General features: G+C 46.5%; 1 protein-coding gene across 4 annotated transcripts in view; it reads right to left on the bottom strand.

The window, feature by feature from the left end:
• The window catches only part of RUNX2 (RUNX family transcription factor 2), a 147961-nt gene that overhangs the window by 35730 nt on the left and 87224 nt on the right, over nucleotides 1-25007 (bottom strand). For 3 of the 4 annotated variants that reach the window (XM_047794877.1, XM_047794874.1, XM_047794875.1), the window contains exons 4-5: nucleotides 23843-24016; nucleotides 2373-2534 (exon numbers count right to left, since the gene is read on the bottom strand). In XM_047794877.1, the coding sequence (XP_047650833.1) occupies nucleotides 2373-2534; nucleotides 23843-24016 (336 nt within the window). The remainder of the gene's footprint in view (nucleotides 1-2372; nucleotides 2535-23842; nucleotides 24017-25007) is intronic. The other variant, XM_047794876.1, reaches the window with a different exon arrangement.

Here is a 25007-nt window from a genome sequence, read left to right as displayed (position 1 = left end):
GCTGACAAGAGGGATTTTCTGTTCTCTTTGCTTTACTGTTTATGCAGAACACCTTGGCACCATGTTACTTTGCCAGGAACGATTCAAAGAAATGTTCAGGGTGGAAGAAAAACACTGGACTAAACTCAGTTTTAAACTAGTTGAAAGCAGAGCGCCGCTCCTACCTTTAGCCTCAGGTCAATGTATGGCTGGATCATGAATCAGTTCCTGCCTCCTCCGTGAGATGAGCAAATTCATATTTGTTTTAGGTAATTATCAGTAAATTGACTCCAAAGATTCTGGCTCATCTGTATTACACACGTAATGCGGCATTTTTTTCTGTGTTACTTTCAATGGTTTTCCCATTGAATTTGGCTAAGAACACAGCTCAGGAGGAAAATGCTGTAGGTAAGAGTCTCTAAAGCTCCAATCAGGAGTTCCTGTGGTAGCTCAATGGGTTAAGAACCTGACATAGTGTTCATGAGGAAGTAGGTTCGATTCCTGGCCTCCCTCAGAGGGTTAAGGATCCAGCACTGCCATGAGCTGTGGTGCAGGCTGGCAGCTACAGCTCTGATTCAACCCCTAGCCTGGGAACTTCTATATGCCACAGGTGCAGCTGTAAACAGAAAAGAAAAGAAAAGAAAGCTCCAATCACTCCCTGAGGTGCTTTTTTCTTTCCTCTAGGTACTGCCAGAGGACGAAGAGTAAAATCTGCTTCAGCCACAAAGGGTTGGACAGACAGAAGCCCAGAGGACCCTAAACAGAAGCAAGTTTGCACAAATCTGTCCTGGCAAAGGATCACCTTGGCACTCCGTGAGACAAAACGGACTCAGTCTAAAATGCAGGAGGACCAGAAATAACTCAACACCACTCAACACTATACCTCGGATCCCACAGGAGCCCTGGCTTGTCCCTCTGTGCTCACTCATCCTTTCCCGTGTCGTTAACTAATGTCTGCCTACAGGAGGGAGTTGTTGCAGTCAAGGGAAATGATCCCTAAAATTCTCTACGCTGCACCATTCCCCGATCAAGACCATGTGATTCATGAAAATTATAACAGCAGTCAGAAGGAAAAGTGGTCCCGTGGTTTTTTCCAAAGAAATCTTGAGGTCCTCCCTCCCCCACCCCTTCTTTCCCTACTCACCCCTAGGGAGTCCGTCTGCGGCAGAAAAGCTGAAGGAACTAGGACCAGAGAGCCCCTTTCCTGCTATTTGCTGGAGAAAAAAAGACTTCCCTCCTCCCAGGTTGAAAGAAAGAAAGGAGTCTGAGCTAATCACAACCTGCAAGCCTGCTGGTGGACCGTCAGCTGGCCAGTGGTGCAACTCAGCGCAGAGAGCAACGGCTTCGAGCTTTGCAGAAAACAAGAGAGGGAGGGAACACAGAGACAGAAACACAAAGAGAAAGAGAGAAAGAGAAAGGCATTAACCTGGCCAGGAGTCACACAGGTGCACGGAGCCCGATCGCTGAGCAGAGGGTCGGACAGACGGAGGATTCCCCCTGCGTGTGCCTCTGACAGGGGCGCCGGGCTGCAGTCTGGACACTGGAGTGTCTCAGAGACTTTCCTCTGATTCACAGGACTTGTATGGTTGGCCGAGAGCCTAGAACTTTCCTCCACGTGTCAGGCTGACATCTGCGCGGACCCTCTCTGGCTCCCCGAGATGAACTCTCCATGAGAGAGAGGAGGGTGGCCAGGATCCTTGCCACATGTGCTGCCACCACAAGCTATAGAATTTTGTGGTGCCTTTGAAAGAGGGCACATGTGAGGCTGCCACGCTGAGAGCCACAGCAGTGACCTGTGTGACTCAGGTTGCTCGGACTTGAGTTGGCCGCTCTGAGGCCACATGCAGCCTTGCAAGACTCTTGCAGCCTCACTGCACCACGAGTGACAGGTGTCTGACAAGGACCTTAAATGTGCAGGTGCTCTCTCTTAGAACTGGCTACCTGGGACTCCTGGGACTGAAGAGCCTCTAGAAACGGAGGGCAGTGCGCTCGGCCCGTCGTTTGGCTTCAGGCAGACGTTAGGGGCAGAAAGGAAGGCAAGCAGAGGAAGGCCTGGCCTAAGGGCCTCGGGAGGAGCCTCAGTCAGGAGATAGCACCAACCAAGGGAGACACACTTCAGCAGGAGTAAAACGGGGGTGGGGGCGGGGTGGGGAGAGGAGAAGGGGTAGTAAGTGCCATCTTAGGAAAGAATGCCATCTCTGGGGGAGTTTCCGTCTCCTGACTTAAATTTAAAGCTCGAGCATCTGAGAGCCCCATCATTCCGAAGACCCGCTTTGCAGCTGCCACACCCTGGTCCACATGCCTCTCACGGAGAGTTACTGGGAGCGGAGCTGAGACGGCTGGGCCCAGCCTGCAGCCCCGACCCCGCGCCTGCGTTCAAGGGTGGTCTTTACCTGAAATGCGCCTGGGCACGTCGGTGATGGCAGGAAGCCCGGTGCCCCGTGTGGAGGACAGCGGGGTGGTGGAGTGGATGGATGGGGACGTCATCTGGCTCAAGTAGGAGGGATACGACTGGTCATAGGACCACGGCGGGGAAGACTGCGCCTGCCTGGGGTCTGGGGGAAAGAAGAAGAGTCTTGAGCATATCAGCTGCTGTGGCTTTAGAACACGCAACCCCAAACTTAGAAAAAGAATATCCAAGGCCTATTTATCTCCCAAGGCCCATTTATCTCCCATGACCCCACCCTGGCAGGCCCCTGAAAGCACCAGGCTTTCTAGACTTCGAGTCTGGATGAAAGGAACAAAATGCATCATCCATAGGACACTTTGTCCCTCTCTCACATAAATATTTCTCTTCGGAAAGCTTCACAGTCATTTAGAAAACAATCTGCTTTGGTTATCTTTACGGAATTGAATTCTATTTTATTTACTTTCTGAATGTTGTAAGATTATTCCAATGAACATGTATTATTGACTCCTTTAAAAAGTAAGACATTTTTTGAACACTTTACTTGGGCAAAGAGCAGACAGACTGTGCCTTATACAATTGCTTTTTTTTCTTCTCTTCTTCTTCTTTTTACAGCTGCACCTGCAGCACATGGAAATTCCTGGGCTGGGGTCCAATCGGAGCTGCAGCTGAGCCTACGCCACAGCCGCAGCAATGCGGGATCCGAGCCGCATTGCAACCTACAGCGCAGCTTGTGACAACACTGGATGCTTAGCCCACTGAGCGAGGCCAGGGATGGAGCCTGCATCTTCACAAAGACTCACTACATCGGGTCCTTAACCTGCTGAGCCACAATGGGAACTCCTGTACTGTTGCCTATTTGGAGGTGCTTTTTGGTTTTTCGAAGTCATGATTCTGTGATTATAACACAGTTCACTTTCTTTCCAAGCAGGTCAATGGGTGGCACTTTCTAGCCTGTGGGTTAGAAGGCTGGGGTAGAGATGGGCACAGAGGGGCAGCATGGAAACAGAATGGGAAAGAGGGCAGCCAGTTGCTATTCTCATGCTTAAGCCACTCCTGAAAATAACCTTTAAGATGAAAGTTAATTTCAAAGCCAACTAAGAACTGAGAAGCTTCAGCATCATCCAGTTTCAGTGTTAAACTCGTGAGTTTCTGACAGTAAGAAAATGACCCAAAACAGAACAGAGAAAATGTCTTTAATCCTATTGGCACCTGTTTAAAGATGTCACATGTTTGGAATGTGGCCTAGTGATACCTAGAGTCACCATAATAATAAAAAATAATGGGAAACCAACGGGTTAGGGTGAATTGTGGGGAATCAGCAATATCCCTATGGTGTTTCTTAGAGACACAACCTGAAAGAGCTTCAATCTGGAGTTCCCACTGTGGCGCAGTGGATTAAGAATCTGGCTGCGGCAGCTGGGGTCCATCCCTGGCCCAGTGCAGTGAGTTAAAGGATCCAGAGTTGCTATAGCTGCAGCTCAGATTTAGCCCCTAGCCTGGGAATTTCCAAATGCTGCAGGTGCATCCATAAACATTAATTAAAAAAAAAAAAAAAAAAGAGCTTCAATCTATGCAAGAAAAAAAGGTAAATTTGCTGTCTGATTCCAGGCTTACATAAGGGTTAATCAAACAGAATCATAAATTTCTCTTAATACATTTTTTGCTAACTTTAAATTTTGTTAACTTTAAAAATTCTAATATCAGGCTATTCACAGGAGAGTTTTGTATAGTAGAAGAGCCATGGACTCTGGAATGTGCAGAATTAGGTTCTGAGACTTTTATTTTCCAGCCCCGGGATCTTAGGTTATTTACTCAGTGATTCTGAACCTCAGTTTCTTCATCTGTAAAAGGGGGTGAGAGAGCAATAAATGAATTATGGAATGTGGCACCTGCATGAGAAGCTCTGTAGAAAGTAGCAGAGGAGGCACCTGAACGGTAAGTATTACTTCTTGTCTTTAAAGAAAAAGCTCTCAGTGACCCGGGGAGAGCTCCCTGGCTAAAACACATCTGAACTAGAGTTCATACACTTGGAATAAGTTTAATTTTTAAATTATTGCCACGTCATCTATCAGCCTCTGAAAATGAAAAGTTCAGTTTTTTTCAAAAGCTATAAACATATTGAGTCAATTCAGGTTTTTCTCCAAAATAAAAAGTGGGAAGAACAAAACATGGGTTTTTCTGAGATTATTCCTCCTTAAGGCCTCTCAACTTTTCTGTACAAAGCCATTTAGTTTCAGCTATTTCTTGTTTATTTTGTTGTTGTTGTTGTTTTGATTTTTAGGGCCACACCTGTGGCATATGGAGGTTCCCAGGCTAGGAGTCTAATCGGAGCTACAGCTTCCAGCCTACACCTCAGCTACAGCAACACAGGATCCGAGCTGCATCTGCGACCTACACCTCAGCTCATGCCAATGCCGGAGTCTTAACCCACTGAGCGAGGCCAGGGATCAAACCCGCATCCTCATGGATATTTGTCGGATTTGTTTCCGCTGCACCACAACAGGAACTCCCTAATTCTTGTTTATTTGTTCAATTCAGAAATACATCTGGATATTTATCTAACATTGACCATATCAACAGATGTATAGAAAATTTTCATCCACTTCAATTTCAAGAAACATTTGCTTGAGTTCATGATTTGAGTGCATGTATAGCAATTTTCCTTCAGAAAATTAAAGGATACGTGATTGTTACAGTAATGAACTTGTATGCTTTACAGTGTCCCAGGCTGAGACTGCACAGATTGGCAACCTTTCAAATCTGAGTGAGTGGTCCTTGTTATATATTGGATATTCTTCCTTGCTTTAACCATTAACGTAATTCACCATTCAGATAAAAGGCAAAGGATCTTCAGATGAAAAAAAGATGCAGTCTTTACATCACCAGAAAGCCAAGGTCTTTTCTTAAGCACATTTGGCCACACCCACAAGCATACAGAAATTCCCAGACCAGGGATCAAACCTGAGCCCCAGCAGTGACAACACAAGGTCCTTAACCTGCTGAGCCACCAGGGAACTCCTCAGGCAACATTTTCAGTAGACAAAAAGGACAAGAACCCATAGCTAAATGAGCAGGGCACACAAGACTCAGATTTGGATTTGCTTCTAATCTGACGTCTCTAACTTCACCAGCTGACTTCCTGAGCAGGTGGTTTAAGCTGAACCCCCATCTCTCTACAGTCACATGCTATGCTACCAGCCATAGAGGGGTTCTCTGCCTAAAACTGCAGGCAGGGGGGTGGGTAATACAAAGAAATATAAAGGAGGACTTAAATCACAGACATATCACAAAGGAATCCAGGAACACAGCTTGGAGATAAGATAGAACCTTTCATTCATCTCTCCTTTTGCTGAGAAGCAGCCCAGAGCAGGCAGAAGCCAACGAGCTTTCTAAAGAGAGGGTCTGTGGTGGAGCAAGAAAAAAAGCCATCTGACCCCAGCTGTGTTAGCTAAACTCTCTGAACCTCTGCTTCCTCGTCCGGAAAACAAGGCAGCAGAACAAGGTAAAGCGGATGCAGCAAACTGCTCACATGTGCTGGCTAGACAGACCCGCTGAGGCTTGAATGACGGCCCCCCTGCTATGCTGAGCAAGTCACCTAAACTTTGGGGGCCTCGACGGCTCATCTGTAAAATCAGACTCAGGATACTTACTAGGGCTGTTGTGAGCATTACACAACCTGGGCCTTAGATGGTAAGCTATCGAGCATTCTTGGTACACAGTAGGTATATAATAAATAGAAAAGGTTGAGATCTGTTAAATGAGTGTAATTGCAACTACTATCATTTTTTGCTTACAGAATTAGATAATATAAGTATAATCATTCTGATAACTGTAAAGTACTCTATGAAAGTGATTGTTATTCTCTATAGGAGCTCACATCACATGACCAAAGCCCTGCTGTGTGACATGGGGTAAGTTTCTGAATGCTGCTGGGCTTTCCGTTGCTCATCTGTAAAATGGGTACAATAACACTATCTCAGAGACTGTCATATAGATTAAATAATATACAATGACAGGCAAATCATCATTACTAATGAAAAAAATTAAAAATCGGATGCTAAATGATCCGAGGTAGCTGGGTTGTCTAGTGCTATTCTTAAAGATTTCCAGGCTCAGACTCAGCACTATTCAGCATCAGGCCTGGCACAAAGTAGGTGCTCAGTCAACAACCATGGAAGGACCCTCCCAGGGTGGCTGGAGTGAGTGATGGAATTTTATAACAAAGTAGTAATTAGTCATTCTCTAACTTCCCCCGAGGCTATAAAAGAACTTGTTTTCTGTGACATATTAGCTTTTACATAAACTTCCTGACCAACGGAATATATACCAGAACAGTCTTATCAAAGGGTAGCTTTTTTAGTGGAGGTCCTTCCTAAAGATATCCAAGATTCGCAAAAATAACTCCTCAGCATCCCTACGCCGGGAGGACAGGCTGCAGACCCGCTGATCTCTCTTTCAAGGTCACCGTCCTAAGATGCTAGGATAATGACCTACTTAAGGAGAGTTACTAAGGAAAAATAAAACACACAAGAACTGCCATGTGGGGCTCGAGAGATCTAGTCTAAGTATTTAAAAAGGCAACAGCAATCTTAAAAAAGAAAGAAAGAAAGAGAGAGAGAAAGAAAGAAAGAAAGAAAGAAAGAAAGAAAGAAAGAAAGAAAGAAAGAAAGAAAGAAAGAAAGAAAGAAAGAAAAGAAAAAGTAATGGTTTCTAAACTCCCCAGGCCTCATCACCAATCCCAGCCTCCCCCCAACCCCTGCCCCTGTGTGGCCTGTGTGACCTGGGACACACTACAGGGTCTCACAGCAAGGTTCCGAGCATGTATGATGAGGATAAATAAGAAGACCTCCCTCCTAAAGGTGTTATAAAGATTAAAGGAGGTAACGCAAGAAAGAGCTTAGCGCGTGGAAAGAATCCAATAAATAGTCACTGCTGTTACAGGATCCACTGAGCCTTCATTCTGTATTTATGTGCCCAGCCTGTAAGCTCTGGTTCTAGCAGAGGGACATTTTTTAGAAAGCTCCCTATAGTGGAGTTCCCGTCGTGGCTCAGTGGTTAGTGAATCCGACTAGGAACCATGAGGTTGTGGGTTCCATCCCTGGCCTTGCTCAGCGGGTTCAGGATCTGGCGTTGCCGTGAGCTGTGGTGTAGGTTGCGGACATGGCTCGGATCCCACGTTGCTGTGGCTGTGGTGTAGACCGGTGGCTACAGCTTCAATGAGACCCCTAGCCTGGGAACCTCCATATGCCGTGGGTGCGGCCCTAGAAAATGCAAAAAGACAAAAAAAGAAAAAAGAAAAAGAAAAAAGATGAAAGCTCCCTGTAGCTTTGAAGCCCACTATTCAAGACCCTATCGGCCCTGGTTGCTTCAATATCTTGTCCAATCACTTAACCTTAATCATGTTCCTTCTTCGTCTCGGCTTCTCCCAGACGGAGAAATCCTAATATATCTTATGTATTTTCTACACGTGATCTTAGCCCAAAGGCCGGGAAGCGATCCGTGTATTTTCTAATACAGTGTGCTTCACCTTTTTTCAAACTTTCAGTGGGAAAAGAAAATGGTTATAAAATACCATTGGTTTCCTAAATGCCCCATCACTAAGAAAATGTAACCCTATCACAGAGAGATGATTCCAGCCTATTTGCTTTGTTGGGGACAATTATTAACGCTTACGAGAAGGAAAAGTCACCTTAACCTGATCTCACAAGCGATGTCTGCCCTCAACTTCCTGAAGAAACCCGAGACTTCTGAGATTCACTCTGAACTTGGATGAGTCAGAGCAGGTGACAGAAGTTTTTAGACCTCGCCAGTTGATCGTAAGGTTACTAATAGGGAAGAGTGAGTGTAGGGCTTAGCTCTGAGACAAACCTACTAATTAACCATTAACCAATAAGAAACTTGGTTACCAATAGTCTTCATCTCAACCTCGGGCCCCACAGAGCTAGTAAAACACAGGCCTTCACGCTACACCAGCCAGAACTGTTCTATGGGACGTTTTTGTCTTTCCAAGTCTGCAGAAACACAGAGGAAAATACTGCGTCCTTCGACTCCAACATAAAGAAGAATATCCTGGATTTGAGGTCTCAGAGGAGATGGGTGCCGATGATTGTCCTGACAGCACATCCTGGGTGACCTGAAATTACTTAGAAGCATCCACCAGTTTTTACATCTGACCTCTACTTCCCAGAACGTTGCAAAAGACTGAAAACTGCTGCTGCACTTGAACTATGTTTAGGGTGCCTTCCTAACGACAATTCATTATTTTTCTACGGCAACCTTCAGAAACAGCATTGCTGTTATTCTTGTTAACTACAGTCTAGAAATTCAAAGCATTGACTTACGTTTTTATAGAGCTATGACAACTTAAAAACAAAACCTTGGGCGTTGCATTTTTTATGAGCACATGCTCTTTTGTGCTTGGGAAATCTGACATACCAAATAGCATAAGAGCATTTAAATAGGACTCCGCCCCTATTTCTCCCCAAACTTGTTTCCTATCCCCTAAAAAGGGGGTGGGGGGGTGGAGAGGGGCTTGAAGGCAAGTCAAAATCAAGTTTGACCTGTAACAGAAACTTGCAAGTCAATAAGGCTTCCCCTTTACAACGGGCGGCTGTGCTCATGGCAGGATGCAGATCATCAGAACGGCTCAATGGAAGGAGCAGAGGACCTAGGACCTCCTGGATTTGCTGGAGGTGACACCAAGGAGAAAAAAGTCCCCACTCTAACTGGGAACGCGTGCTAGGAACCATCCCCAGGCTTCCGAAGTCAGGCTGGTGACAGGACACCTCAGATCCACATCTGCACGCTGCCAGAAGGAATCGCCATCTCCTCTGTCACAGCAGATCAAGTCTGGCTACTAAGAGTTCAGGTTAAATAAAAAGGAAATTGTCCTTTGACCTTAGGAATCCCCTCGGCATGTGTCTCAATGGAGACAACAACTGTCACAGTCATGGCTATTCCCAAACTGCATGGTGTCACTCCATACGGCGTATATTTTTTAAAGACACCAGGGAGGCACAAACTATTGGGTATAAGATAGGCTCATATGACAGGGGGAATATAGCCAATATCCTGTAATAACCGTACGTGGAAAGCAATCTGTAAAAACTGAATTAAAAAAAACTTTAATGAAAACAATAAGATAAAAGACACCAGAAGTCCAGGGGCCTGCATACGCTTTGCATTTTCTCTCCCAACTCACGAAGCTGCGGGCAAGGCTCTTGTTTAGCAGTCCCCTTCTCACCAACCAAGCCCCGATGGTCATTACTGCCACCATAAGAGGGCTTTTGAACAGGGGGAACAGTATTTTCACATGCCATTCTGGGGGTCAGCAAATTTCCATTTTAATGGTGAGAGAAAGCTTCTGTAGGTCTGCGTGGCAGTAGGATGGTCTAAGGGGTACCATAAGAAACAGGAGACATTTCTTGCCATGCAAAAGCTTACGCAGTCAGTTGGGATAGTAAGACTAAAAGATAGAATGCCAACAAGTAATTCAAAAATGTTCAAAGCAGGTACCTGTGGTTGTTTTGGTTTTGGTTTTGTTTTTTTTTTCCTGTTGCTGTTTGTTTTTGTGTTTGGGCTGTGCCTGCGGCATACAGAATTTCCCAGGCCAGGGATCGAATTCACGCCACAGCAGTGACAATGCCCGATCCTTAACTGCCAGGCCACCGGCAACTCCTGTGCCTGTGGTTTTTAAAAAAAAAAAAAAAACTCTAAAGATAGGCAGGAACCATGCTCCACCAGTGACAGCGCAGATTTTATTAAAATCTCCTTCAAGGATGGTGTTCCTTCAGCTTAGGCTACTTGGAGATTGAGTGTATCTGTTTTCCATTCTGTAGACCCCCAGACATAAAAATACAGAAGGCTACAATACCCAGGGGATGCTGAAAAATTGATGCTAATTGGAGAGGCAGTTCACACATCTCCAGTGGTCCTTGCATCAGGCAAAGAATGGAAACAACCATTTATTTATTTACACCCATGGGCCAGGAGGGAAGCAAGTTCCCTTCTTTGAGTTGGGCCATAGCTTCCAAAGTTCAGTGATGGGTATGGGGAAAAGGAAGCAGGGCCATGCATTTCCAAAAATGATCTGTAAAGAGTCCTGGATTCTAAGAGTATCCTTTCAAGTGACTGGACTGCGAAGCTAAATTTCACATTTGTTCACCTGAACTCTGAACCCTTGAGATCCTTAGTAAGAGAGAAAGAGGAGGCAGACGGTTAGAAAAAAAGGCACTGAAAGGGGAACAACAGTGACTCTAGGAGACTCTAGAAGTCTTTCCTTAATGACTAAATTCGAAAAGGGAGAGCAGAGTGGGCAGGGAGCTTTATAAAAGCCCAGGGAAAGGTACACGCAGAAATGTACCGGCTGCTATTAACAGGCCCCCTTCGGTAAACACTCCGGTTAGACACGTGTGGGTGTGAAGTAAGGGCCTGCTTCCCTAAGAACCACACAACAGGGCACCTTGGACATGAAGCTGACCGTCACGCAGAGAAGGGAGGAAACGAGGCAACAGGGGCCAAGCCTGATCCACCACAGAAACGGCTCTTTCCTGTTTGAGCTGCCAGCAGGCTGCTGTGTAATGTGACTTCGGCTCTTGATTTCTGCTCAAGCCATGTGTCGCCACAGAGCACCTGCTGGCTCTGGGGAGCCCAGCAGCTTCAGAGAGCCTCCCATCCCCCCCCCCCCCCGACCCTCCCGCCTCTTCCCCCCTCATCAGCCCTCGACTCTCTGCAAACCTCAAATGTTTCTTGAGCTCCCTGGGGTAGAGAAAATGAACTGCCTAGAGAGTTCTGCTAGTGGAAGATTTCGTCTCTCAATCGTGACCAGGATAACTGCACTGGAGAGGGAGGCAGATTTACAATTTCCTATCCGAGATGATTTCTGCCATAGTATTGTCATTCGAAGTACAAATACACTCACCTTCTTACATCCATTCATTCCCACCTCCAAGCGTTTACACTAAAAGCTACATGCTACATTCTCTGTCTTGTCCCTGCTGCCTAGACTGGATATTTGAAATGAGCTCCCCATTCACTGGTGGTTCTCTTGACTAAGCGGAAGCATGGTCTTAAAACCATCAGACTCCTCCAAGGGCAGGGAGGACCCTGGATGGAGGCTCGGAGCCAGCCATGCAGTCATGTACCCAAAACCCATCTTCCCCGAGTGTCGCTTTCGGGTGTCAGGTGAACCCAGGTGCATTATCTCTAAGATGGTTCCTGGCGATGGGATGCCATGATTCTAAGTCCTCAGAAAAGTGGGCTCCCTCCCCCTCAGTCCTTTCCGGGGACGGGAGCTGCAAGAGGAATTACTGAAGCTACACTGAGCTGGTCCAGGGGGAAGGGGGGCAGTTGACAGGGAATGGACGGGGGCTGACACCCATAAGGCCTCCCATCCCAGAGCAGTCTGGCTCATGTCAGCAGAGACGACACCCAAAACAGGATTCTGACTCCTTTCCTATCCCCACCAGGGGCTTTCTCCAACTGATTACAGCAGCCATCAGAATCCCTTGGCGGAAGACCCACCCAACAGGCTCACAGAGCTGGAGACTGAAATTTGAGAAAAAGGCAGCAACCTGTTTGGCTAAAACTGGATGCTGCGCAGGGTACACTGGCCATGACAAGTTATGTGTCCATACAAACAACAGGAGGAGAGGGACTTAGGAAATCTCAGGAGATGAGCACAGGGAATAGAATGAAAAATGACACGCATGGTCTAAGACACCACGGCCCCTAACAAGGGGTTAAAAGGAGAACCAGAAGGAAGTTGAGTTGTTGAGACAAGGTAATAAGTGCCTTTTCAGTACCACCAATGTGGGGCCAGATGGGATTCAGAATTGTTGAGGAAATTTTCTTATTGAAAAGAAAAATCTTATAGACACAAGACGCTGTACCATACGTCACTCCTAACGTGGCCTCAGCATATCTGGGACCTCAATGGAAAAGCAGCAGAGAAAAGGGAACTAGCTACAAATAGGTAGGACCAGAATTTGAGATGTAACTGGGATGCGGAGCTGGCCAGGAGAAGTGACTTTAGTTCAAGTCCCAGTATTCAAGTGAGGGCAGGAAACTGAAGTTCCAATCAGGCCATTGACATGCAGGGGGTCAGATGACAGCAGTCGATGTGCTAGAGAAGGCTTGGGGATTCTGGTTGTCAGAGGGATGCTGGTATCATCCATGGTTGTAAGAAGTGTCTCCTATCCATCCTTTCATTCATTCATTCATTCAGAAAACATCTATTGAGTGTCTCTTCTGGTACCATGCTCTGGACTAGGGATGTCAACGGTGAATAAAGGGTTTGCCTGCCCTCATAAAGCTTATGGCTTGGCGGCAGAGACTGACATTAATCAATGAATCAAGTACCTGTGATAAGGATCTGGCATTGTCTGGTGACTGGGATAGTGATCTGGCTCAGGCGACTGCTGTGGCGCAGGTTCAATCCCTGGCCCGGGAACTTCCACATGCCATAGGATACAGACAAAAAAAAAAAAAAAGAATGTACAGTGGGGGACTCCAGCCATGCCTAGGGGAGGGCTCAGGGAAGGCTTTCTGAATATGCAGTAATTCAGGCAAGATCTCCAGGGCAGGCAGAGGTGCAATAGATACACAAGTGGGGTTAAGAGGGCTTTAGGCAAAGCAGCTAGCTTTTATCAACTTCCTGGGGCCGAGCAGGATAGGTGTTTTTTTTTGAAGGGTTGAGAAAGCAAGTGTGGTTGGATGATGGACAAAAGGTTCAAAACAGGCAGGGAGGATCCAGGCCGTGCAGAACCTGCTGGGCCACGCTGGAGGCCTTGATCTTTCTCCTAAGTGCAATGAAAGGTCACTGGGGTGTTTTTAAGTATGGGGTGACATCATCTGATATGCATTTTTAAAAAAAAAATCTCCCTCTGACATCATAATAGAAACAGGGCAGAAGTCCAGCCCAGGACAAGGCACACAGGGAAGGATGTGTGGGGAAAACAGCGGCTGAAATGAACACAAGGGTGGAACCCAGGAGCTACGCCTGGGGAATCAGGAAGCAGCCCGGGGCACTGAGCCACCTCCACACATCATCCAACCAGGTGGACGAGGCCCCCGAGATGCCTCCACTGGATCAGATTGGCTCCCCGTGAGCAAGGTGAGCCTGCGGTCAAGGGCCTGGGGCCTGCAGCTGTGCTCTCGGCGCACCTCATACATTCTGGTTTAGGGGGCAAAGCCTGAGCATCAGTCCATTTAACAAGCTCCCCAGGTGATGCTGATAGACGCCAGAGTTTGAGAACAATGGGCATAATTTTGTACTGATGACAGTTAGAAAGGAAAATTACCCAATGCGACTTTGATTTAATCTCCCCTATCAAGAAGAACGATCTTCAAATAGAGTGAGCAGAACAAACATGCTTAGGAGGAAATTAAGGTCCAAGAGAGGTAAGAAGATAAGAGAGGGCAACCTACTGCTTTAAATGAATTCAAGTTTCTGCTCCAAGATGAATGACGCCCCACAATATTGCAAGAATGTGCAGAGACTGGCAGACAAAGGGCTTCTATTTGACAGAGCAGGGTCTGCAGAGTTCTTCCTTCAAGCCAGGAAAATAAATCTACCTGGAACTCCTGCTCACTCCTCATCTTAGCTTCACTGCCTAGGATTCCTCATCCATTAGACAGTTATCAAATTATCTGAAGATGATGCCTTTCAAGTTTACTACCCAACAGACAGTGCTTTTCCCTTCTCTTGGCCCGTTTATCTTTTCTGCGAATGGCATTGCTATGGGTAAAAATCTACACTGGAACCCATTTGGGGGAGCCGTTGCTTGCCATCCACGAAAAACATTTGCATCCCTTCCAGTAGCCTGTATTCCATCAATGCTTCACACTTGATCCCCACAAGGGCTATCAGAAAGCAGGATGGGTTTGCTAAAAACTTGTTTGCTGAGATGCTGAGAGACATGGAGTAGAAGAAAGCTCATCTGCCTGTTGTGTATCTTGACCTCAGCAAGACACACACCCTACCTAATGGGAAAATGGGTAATGGGATGGACCACTAGTTAAAAGGCCCCAGAAGGTGGCTGTTGCTACAGGTCACGGTCAGCTTTGAGAGCAGTATATTCAAGGGCAGGCAAGTCCTAGCTATGTCCAGCAAAGTCTTGAAGAATGAAAAGCAACCTTTCCGAGCTTCTAGATGAGACAAAATTGTGAGGAAGAGCCAACCTAGTAGGTGAGAACCAAGAACTATAAAATCACCCTCCAAGATGGAAAAAGGCAGTGAAAGGGACCCAGTGAAACCCACCAAGAACAAAAGGGCTGGGCTGCATTTGGTTGACTCCAAGACAGGGCGAGGGAAGCCTGGCCGAAGGGCAGAGTTCTTCCTGGACTGCAAGTTCTTCCTGGACTGTCATCCCTCGCTGGGATGACAAGCGTTAACACAATCGTGGGATGCATGCATGAGTGGACCCATCCCACCCTGGTCGGACAGAGCTAGGGGCCTGTGTCTTCTTGAGGCCGGGTCAGCCCAGAGCCCTGGAGAGGAAGAGTAAGGTGTGGGCCCTCCATCTGTCATTCGAGGAATGGTTAAGGAATGGCCAAGGGCTCCCAGCGACCCTCGCTCAACCTTTCCGGGGCGGAGCCTCACTTCCCACCTGCACTGAAGCTTGGATCCCCCCAGCTCCTTCCTCCCGACCTTTTCATTTGGCTGCTGCTCATTTTCCAAGGCCACAAGCTGAGCCAACGATGCCTCCTGAGAAGTTCCTCCCCCTTTACCCTAACCTACCAGCCTCCACAACATCCCCCCACATCACTGAGTAAGCAGCTCAACATCTTCCTCGTTTCACTGAGTCCTGTTGAGTCCTAGCAGAAACCTCACTCCCACTCTGACCACCCTCCACACCAGAGCCCCGTTCTGGTCACACACCGCAGCCACTGCCAGAGAGAATCACAGAACTGTGCCGACTGGCCCTTCCCAGGATCTCTGCCCTCGCCTGGGTCCTCGTGATGCTCCACCAAAGTCATTCTCCTTGCTCCTCGCTCACCCTGGTGACAACCCCAAGGTCTACTTATTTTTTGAGTTTTGTTTTTCGGGTTTTTGCTGTTGTTGTTGTTTGTCTTTTTAGGCCCACACCCAGGGCATATGGAAGTTCCCGGGCTAGGGGTTGAATTGCAGCTGTAGCCACCAGCCACGACCACAGCCATGCAGGATCTGAGCCACGTCTGTGACCTACACCACAGCTCACGGCAATGCCAGATCCTTAACTCACTGAGCGAGGCCGGGGATCGAACCTGCATCCTCATGGATCCTGGTCAGATTTGTTCTGCTGTACCATGGCAGGAACTCACCAAATGTCTACTATTCTCCTCAACCCTTCTCTATATCCTCCCCCATCCCCACTCAAATCACCTTGTCACAGTTCACCTTCCGGGGACACTGATCTCTGCTTTCGGCCCCAAGAGTTCCAGAAGCTCCTGGTGCCCAAGTTTTCTTATTCACTAAACAGGAGTCACGATACTGATTCTTGTATAAAATCTGTCCTGTAAAGACCGTTACGACCGTCTTCTAACAGTTGAAAAGTAAGTCCTTATCAAAATAAACAAAGCCCTAGAAAGAATCTGATGGCCTTCACCGGGAACAGTGCCACAGAATTTTATTCCTGGAATACTTCTGCATATATGAAAATGAAAAAACATGGAATGAAAACACTTTTTAAACTGGTAACATCTGTAACACATTTTTGTTGCTATTAATACTACATGGTACAATATACACCAACTCTGTTTGAAGCCCTGGGTGCCCGTCAACAATTCAACATCAAAACACACCATCAGAGCATCCACTATAATATCCCACTGCCGGCCAGACTCGCCCCTCTCCTGGGTTAGCCCTGGGGGTTGAATATTTCATTCAAAGTTAAGCTCCTATTCCATTCATTCTGCCCAGAGGCTGGTATAAAAGGTAAAAACGGGTGAGAAAGGTCCCTAGGCCACTAGGAAAGGGGAAGACATGCATACATGTATGTATACATACACACATGTAATACACATACATGTAAGCTTCAATGAAATGTACAACTCAAAAGAGAAAGATGATGCTCTGGACAAGAATGAGAGATTACCCAGACTTCCTTTGGGCAGAGTCCCGACATCAGGCTAGAAAGGGACCCGTCATGGACAAGGACAAAGTGAGGTGTTTTATAGGAGACGGAGTCTCCTTATCACAATGAGATATTAACTGTGTACCTTCTATTCCAGACAGGAGGAAATGACAGACACGAGATTTCAGAACTCAAGAAATTGATTTTTCTTGGAACATTACCCCTCTCCGGTTTTTCCAAAAACCGAATAAAGCCAGAGCATCTTCGTTCGGTTCATAAGGGGATTCCAACAGCCAGACATCCAGAGACCTTAAGGAGCTCGTGTATGGATGCTGCTAACAGCTGCGGCCACACCAGGGCACGCTGACAGCCTGCCCCTCACAAGGTTGGCCTGAGCTTTATCCTTCAAAGCCGGCACAGCCTGGACCTGGACTCTTCCCTCCGCGGGGCCTGCCCAAGTCAAAGATGTGAAACTGGCTCACACACAGGATCTGTGGCTCTCGCTCCCCACATCCTGCAATTCTTGCGTGAAGTCTGGTCATGGCCAAGCTTCCTGCTGGGTCATGGTCACTGCACCCGTCGTGGGCTCATTCTCCTCATGCTCATGCCACCGACCTTGCGCCCACTTGACCTCCCGACGTGTGTGTTTCATGCTACTAAAGACTCATGAGGTCCCTCGGCACTTGAATGGGACAGTCATTTGAGACACATGCCACTCAGCTATGCTTTCCTAGTTCTGAAAGGCTTTGCTAATAAAGGTTTGAGGGCGAGCACAGTGGACTGAGAGCTAAGACAACCAAATACACAAGCACAGCTGGCTGAGAGCCTCATATGGCGTAAAGGATCAGGTCTGCCCAGAGGACACAGGATCAGACCGAAGTTGGGTGGAAACGTCTTCAGTCAAGGTCACTGCTGATAAGATCACTATCATTCTACCTGATGCCCGGCAAGTTGTTTTGCCAGGTATCCCTAAAAAGGTTACCTAGAAGACAGGCTCACAGAATTATCATTTAATCACCAGAAACGGTTCTATTGCATTTTAAAGCATAACACATGCTCCTAATACACCTCTTTCATGAAAATAGCATCTCTGAGGATTCTAAATCATATCTGATGGAGAAAGAAAAAGACATGACTCCCCTCAGGACATGTGTCACTTAGATTGTCAGCAACATGCCTGAGTCCACAGCCGGGGGGCTGGCTGCCCACAAAGAGCCTGGACCTGACAGTCAACCACGCTAGTTCAAGAAGCCTTCTGCAGGTCATTCTCGGAGAGGCCATCTCCTCCACCCGTAAACTAGGTACTTTTCTGAACTCTTCTAAAGCTTTGCAGGAAGCTTTATGGAAAACTAGTTGGTAAATGGTAAAAAGCTACACAAATGAAAGTCATTAGTTAGATGCAAACTACTACATTTAGAATGGAGCAACAATGAGGTCCTACTGTAGAGCACAGGCAACTCTATCCAATCTCTTGGGATAGACCGTGATAGAAGATTGTATGAGAAAAAGAATGTGTGTATATTATATATATATATATATGACTGGGTCACCATGCCGTATAGCAGAAATTGGCACAACATTGTAAATCCACTATGCTTTCATAAAAAGAAGGAAGGAAGGAAGGAAGCCCTTGGATGTTGAAGTGGGAGGAAATGGGGCCAGAATAGCATCGCTTCAGCCTCCCAAGGGCATGTGGTGGCTAAGAGAATAGCACCCTCCAGCCATGCAGCTCTGGCCCTACTTCCTGGACTGATGACTAGTGTGTACGTGAGATCTTGAGCAAGTTATTTAGCTTCTCAGACCCTCAATGTTCACCTCATAGAGCTGTTGTGAGAAATGCGAACAATGACCTCATCAAAACAATGCCTGCTACACATACACACGGTCGATAAGTGGCAGCTAATCGTAATCCAATCAAATAAGTACTAGAAAATAGTAGGGCTGCGATAAGAATGGGTCATACTTCCTGAAGAAGCCAAAGAGCTATTCGTTTGTTCATTCTTCACCAAACCCAAAGTCACCACGTCGTGGGCACCACACAAGACAATGGGGACACAGAGACCAATCAGACACGGCCCTAGACTTTGAAAGTTCCCAGCCTGAGGGAGGAGACAGACACCCACACAGTTAATTGTCCCCATGTGCAAGGGTGCTGCGGGAGCCTTGGACTCCGCCCCGGCAGGTTGGAAGGGACCTGAGAGAGGTGCCAGCTTTTGATCTGAGTTCTGAAGAAGGAAGAGAATACAACCATCCTTAACTCCCTCCTCGGCCTTACTGCACCTGCTTCCAGAACCTACATCCTTGCACCTACAACGGCCCGCTTACTATCCATTCCCCACCAGTGGCCAAAGTGAGTCTGTAAAGCACGTACGGTAGATAATGTCATCCTCCTGCTGCACATCCTTCTCTGTGACGGGAACCAAACCCCCGCTCCTTATCAGGGCCTTGAAGACCCTCCCTAAGAGGGCCTCTGCCTCTTTCCCTGGTCCCCTCCCCCCACTCCACCTGCCCTGACTTCCTGTCCCCTGAACACACCACACCCACTGCTCCCTGAGAGCCTGCTCCTCACAGATCTTCAAAACCCTTCAAGAACCTTCCTCAACTTCCCAATCAACAATGACTTCGTCCCTCTGTATACTGCTCTCTCTCTCCAATGACCCTCTTCCATTTTCCCCCCAAAGCTTTTTACTACTTGAAATTATCCTGCAAGTATGCTCATTTGGCCCCATCACCGAGTATATGTCACTAAGATGTGAGCCTCTCGTGAACAGAAACTATACTATCTTTTTTTTTTTTTTGGTCTTTTGGTCTTTGCTAGGGCCGCATCCGTGGCATATGGAGGCTCCCAGGCTAGGGGTTGGATTGGAGCCATAGCCGTCGGCCTACGCCAGAGCCACAGCAACGTGGGATCCGAGCCGAGTCTGCAACCTACACCACAGTTCACGGCAACACCGGATCCTTCTCCCACTGAGCAAGGCCAGGGATCGAACCCGCAACCTCATGGTTCCTAGTCAAATTTGTTAACTGCTGAGCCACGACAGGAACTCCAGAAACTATACTATCTTGTTCATGTACATTAATGCCTGGCGAATAGTAAGCACTCGATAACTGCCTTTTGAGGGAATGAATAACAAAATAGCAAAATGCCTACCCCAAAGGTTAGGTTAGATGAATTTTCCAATTCGCCAAGGGTGGGAGTCAGGGTTTTGTTTTTGTTGTTTTCTTGCAGCTCACCCAGCCAGAGAGTACTGAGTTCAAAACAGTGATTATCCTGAGCAATACTTCCTAACACAGCTTCCCTAAGTCCACTGCCATCACCGCATTTTGAATCAAAAACAGCAGACATCTGCAACATACTAGGTTTTCGCTAGCACCCAGGGACAGGCAACAGATCTCTGAGAAATAAAAAAGAGGTCCAGAGAAAGCAACTTCCTCAGGAAGCTGTGGGGAGGCCTTGGGCCCACGGGCAGAATGTCAGCCATTAAAGATTTCAACAGAAGTTTCCGCTGTGGTGGAGCAGGTTAGGGATCTGGTGTTGCCACAGTTATGGCATAGGTGGGAGCTGCAGCTTGGATTCGATCCCTGGCCCCAGGAACTTCCACATGCCGTGGGCAGGTGCAGCCAAAAAAGAAAAAAAAAAAAGACTTCAACAGAGTGACACATCAGACCAGCATGGCCAAGAAGCCAGCCCACCACATGGCTAAGACCTTGAGCCCTAAGTATTGCAAGAGACACTAATATGAAACACTCAATGCTTATGACTTCCTCAACTGAGGACTGCTAATTGCATTTTGCTTTTCTGGAGTTCAACCTGCCTTTTATGCTGGCCAGTGGAAGAACTCATAGTGACTACACAACCATGACCATTATCTACAACTTTGGGATAAAAGCTTGAGATAGTAAGAAAGCCAAGCCAATGGGAGGTGACTGGGCTCTTTCTGTTAACAATACCTTTATCCAAAGGATGACATGAACTAAAAGGCAGGTGCAACATCTGCAAAGAAGGTGCAAAACCCATCACAGGTTAAGGCTCATGAGGAGAATTTAGAATTAATCCCACGAGGAGTTCCCATTGTGGCACAGTGGAAACAAATCTGACTAGTATCCATGAGGATTCGGGTTCAATCCCTGGCCTCCCTCGGTGGATGGGGGATCTGGCGCTGCTGTGAGCTTTGGTGTAGGTTGTAGCTGCAGCTCCGATTCAACCCCTAGCCTGGGAACTTCCATATGCCGTGGGTGCAGCCCTTAAAAAAAAAGAGAGAGAGAGAGACATAAATAAATAAATAAATAAATAAATAAATAAATAAATAAATAAATAAATCTAATCACCCAAAAACGTAGCTCCTAAACTAGAATGATACTAAATGGTTTAAATATTCTACAAAATGTGATTTCTTCCATTATTGCTCATCATAAGGGGACAAGGCACCCTGAGACTGGAAGTTCCCGGGCTACGGATGGAATGCGAGCTGCAGCGGCAACCTACACCAGATCCTTTAACCCAGGGCACAGGGCTGGGGATCAAACCCACATCTCCACCTGCTGCAGCTGGATTCCTAACCTGCTGCACTACAGTGGGAACGCCTTTAAATATTGTTCTTAACAGTCACTTTAGAATTGCTGCATGGGATTGTGTAAGAAAAAACATACTGCATTAGGAGTCAAGAGACCTCGTTCTGCTCTGTCACTCACTTGCTATAACCCGCAGCCCAGGAGCTCAACCTTCCTGAGCTTCCTGACAAGGAGGCGGCTGAGGCCCGCAGGAGAGCACGGGGTGGGGTCTGTGGAGGCAGCCAGGCTCCTGCTCAGCCCAGCGGATGCTCTACTGGCAGCAAAGAGCCCCACGCCTTCTCGGAGCCTCCCTCTCTGGGTGGAGGTGCTGCTAAAATGTAGGTCCTCTTCACAACTTTCACCAGCCTTTTGGTTAATGATGGCTAAGGAGCCTTCAGGTTCTAAAACACCCTCTGGATCTACTTTATGATGTTATCTTTAGGCGTGAGGGCAAAGCCTTGAGAAAAGCCTCTTCTTAAGTGAATCTAGCAAAATATGGGTTCCAAAGGCCATTTTAAAGGCTTTAGTTAGTAGCAAAATATAATTAATAAAAGTTAAGGATTAAAATACAGAACTCAAACATTTGCCAAATCACAGAATATATACTTTTCTTACATATGTGTATATATATATATATCTTGCCATCATACATCCTTTATAAATCACATATAAATACTTTTATATATGTATACATATGCTTCTACACACACACACACACACACACACACACAAGAATATAAAGATTACTATAAAAACAAAAGGGGAGTTCCCATTGTAGCTCAGTGGGTTAAGAACCTGACTAGGATCTATGAGGATGTGGGTTTAATCCCTATCCTCACTCAGTGGGTTAAGGATCTGGCGTTGCTGTGAGCTGTGGTGTAGGCAGGCAGCTGCAGCTCCAGTTTGACCCCAGCCCAGGAACTTCCATATGCCAGCAATGTGGCCCTAAAAAGACAGAAAAAAAAAAAGAAAAAAGAAAAAGACAGCTATTATAAAGCTGAATTAATGATCTAAAGTCTACCACTTTAACAAACTACTATGTATAAAAAAATAAGCTACAAGGATATATTATATAGCACAGGGAACATAGCCAATATTTTATAATAACTATAAACGGACTATATTCTATAAAAATTCTGAATCATTGCATTGTACACCTGAAACTAATATAATGTTGTAAATCAACACTATCTCAACCCAAAAACCAAACATAAAAAAATTAAGTCCACTACTTTAAATGCAGGAGCACCTACAGCTACAAGCTTCAAATTCACAAGTTAGCGTGAATGTCATGCTGGCATTTTTAGCAAGGATACAAGTCTGGTGAACACACTGACCTAATTCCTATATTTCAACATTTGGAGATTTATGCAAATCTAACACATGGTTAGCCTTCTCAGATTTCTCACTTTCTTCCCTAAGGCAGGTATCTGGTTCTCTTTGGGGTTTAGATTTTTTTATTTTTATAATTCTATATTCTTTTTAACAGAGAAACTCAGGCATATCCATAGATTCAGACTCATAGACACAGACCCACAGAAACCCAAGTAGATATCCAAGAAGCTCTATACCTAGTATGGGCAGGAGAAAAGGAAAGGCAGGTCATTTCACTTATAAACAGCTATGCTTATGAACCATAAAGGACACTCAAAACCTAACTGCTATAGACAAAAACCTACCCATTAGAAAAGGTCCAGGTTGAGAGTGTATTGCACTTTTTTGTTTTGTTTTTTTTTTTAGGGCCGCACACATGGAGGTTCCCAGGCTAGGGGTCGAATCGGAGCTACAGCTGCTGGCCTACGCCACAGCCACAGCAATGCAGGTTCCGAGCCATGTCTGCGACCTACACCACAGCTCACGGCAACACCAGATCCTTAACCCACTGAGCAAGGCCAGGGATCGAACCCACGTCCTCATGGATACTAGTTGGGTTCATTAACCACTGAGCCATGACGGGAACTCCTGCACGTGTTGTTTTGAGGTACTCTCCCTGGGGTCTCGTCCTTCTGCCAACAATAGCAACCAGATGCCATGCGAGCTCCTTGCAGCTCTCAATACTGTGATCTGCAAACTAAAGATCTAGGAGGATCAGCACACTCTCCTGCCACTGTGACATAAAAGCGATCAGACTAGTCCTACAATAAGGTCTGCTTTTGCCCAAGTGGAGCAGAAAAAAAAAAAAAAGAGTTGGGCGTCTTAATGCACCAGAGGTGAATGATTAGTCTGCAATGCAATGCTGATGTTCATTTTGAAGAAGCAAGATAAAGCCAGCAGCACACGAGAAAACAGAGAGAGAAATGTCGCGTGAGGAACGGGAGCTACGTGTGCCTCAGAAGGGAAGTCTGTCCGTGCCGTGAGCTGTTCGTTGGCCTTGCCTTATAACCGCCAATCAGGGCTTCCTGGGACAGCCCCGGGCAATTTTTAAGCACATGTAATGAAACAGTTATACGTGGAGGAAATGTAAGCCCCCATCGGAGACGTTAACGCTCATCTTCTAATAAGGAGGGTGTGATGCTAGCCCCTGCCCCACCTGGACGCAATACAGAAACTCCAACAAACATTCTCCCAGAGAGCATGGTACTCCCATTCCCCCGGTGTGCGGACTGACAGCGCTACAGAGCAGAGCATCGGTAGAAACCTGCCCTCACTGTATCCCCATGTTACCGAATATTGGTATTTGGTTTTTATTAAAAAGCCAGAGAAGGTCCGTTATCTCCATGTGTCGATTTCTTTCATCACAAGCCATTTCCCAGCCCCAGGAGTTTGGAAGTGACCCCGTCTCCTCTGGTAGCCCCTCACCCCCAGCCTGCCAGAGTCTGTGCAAGTGAAACCTAGGAGTCTGTCTTACCTGTAATCTGACTCTGTCCTTGTGGATTAAAAGGACTTGGTGCAGAGTTCAGGGAGGGCCGTGGGTTCTGAGGCGGGACACCTACTCTCATACTGGGATGAGGAATGCGCCCTAAATCACTGAGGCGGTCAGAGAACAAACTAGGTTTAGAGTCATCAAGCTTCTGTCTGTGCCCTGGAAACAGCAAATCATAAAATAAAAGCATATTAATTAGCTGAACAATTGACCATGCTAAATAGATACGTGAACATACATACGGGGAGGGGGGGAGGGATTAGCCAAGGAATGTTCAATACTGATATTTATAACGAGGTGCCTGGATAACGCCCTCCACTTCAAAGGGCTTTTTAAGCATCATCTGGTGGCAAGTACCCCTGGTTCTGTTCCATTGACAGAGGGGCCAGAGGGTGACTCGGAGCCAAGCATGGGTGGTCAGGCCAGGACACCTGAGCCCAAGAGGGAACTCTCTGGGTGCCCCCTCTGGCCCCTCAGTGAGGGTGGGAAAGGGGAACACGTCCTGGGCTGTGTTTGCTCATTTCATGAAGGAGGAAACTTCCCCTGGAAGTTCCAAGTCTATGCCCAGGACATATTTGGGCTGTACTTGGGGCAGAAACAGAAACACATGTGTCAAAGGGACAGTTCCGTGTTGGCCCTAAGCGACTTTGTCTTTTTTATGTTACAACTCTACCTGACTGAGACTCCTGAAAAATGAAAACTCAAACCAAGAACCCCTTGAAGAGGAAACCAACAGAAACACAGGCAAGGAAACTCAAATTCTCTAGAGGACTGTGGATATTCTGTGATCTGTCAAAGAACGTGCATAATAAACTATGTTAAATCAGAGAGAGTGTTTTTTATTTTAAATCTAGTTCTGTGGTTCCGTAAGAGAAACTGAAAAATAACCTTTGGGTGCCCATGTGATGTGAGAGTCTATTATTTAAATAAATGAATAAAACCCCCCAAAAATGCTTTGTCTCTCTTCTAGTGTATTCAAGTATAAAATTCTAAGAAATTCTACATCGCAAAGATGTATGCAAACTGAAACATAACCAGGAGTACTAAGACTTTGTGAAAAATCCTTAAATCATGCTTAGGCAAAGAGTGCTGTTTGCCTTGGTGCAAGGATAACAGGGAAAACATCAGAATCTTGGTGCAGCATTAGTTA

Source organism: Phacochoerus africanus, chromosome 9 (assembly GCF_016906955.1).
Source record: "Phacochoerus africanus isolate WHEZ1 chromosome 9, ROS_Pafr_v1, whole genome shotgun sequence".
Classification (NCBI taxonomy): domain Eukaryota; kingdom Metazoa; phylum Chordata; class Mammalia; order Artiodactyla; family Suidae; genus Phacochoerus; species Phacochoerus africanus.
This window is presented reverse-complemented; position numbering and strand designations above follow the sequence as displayed.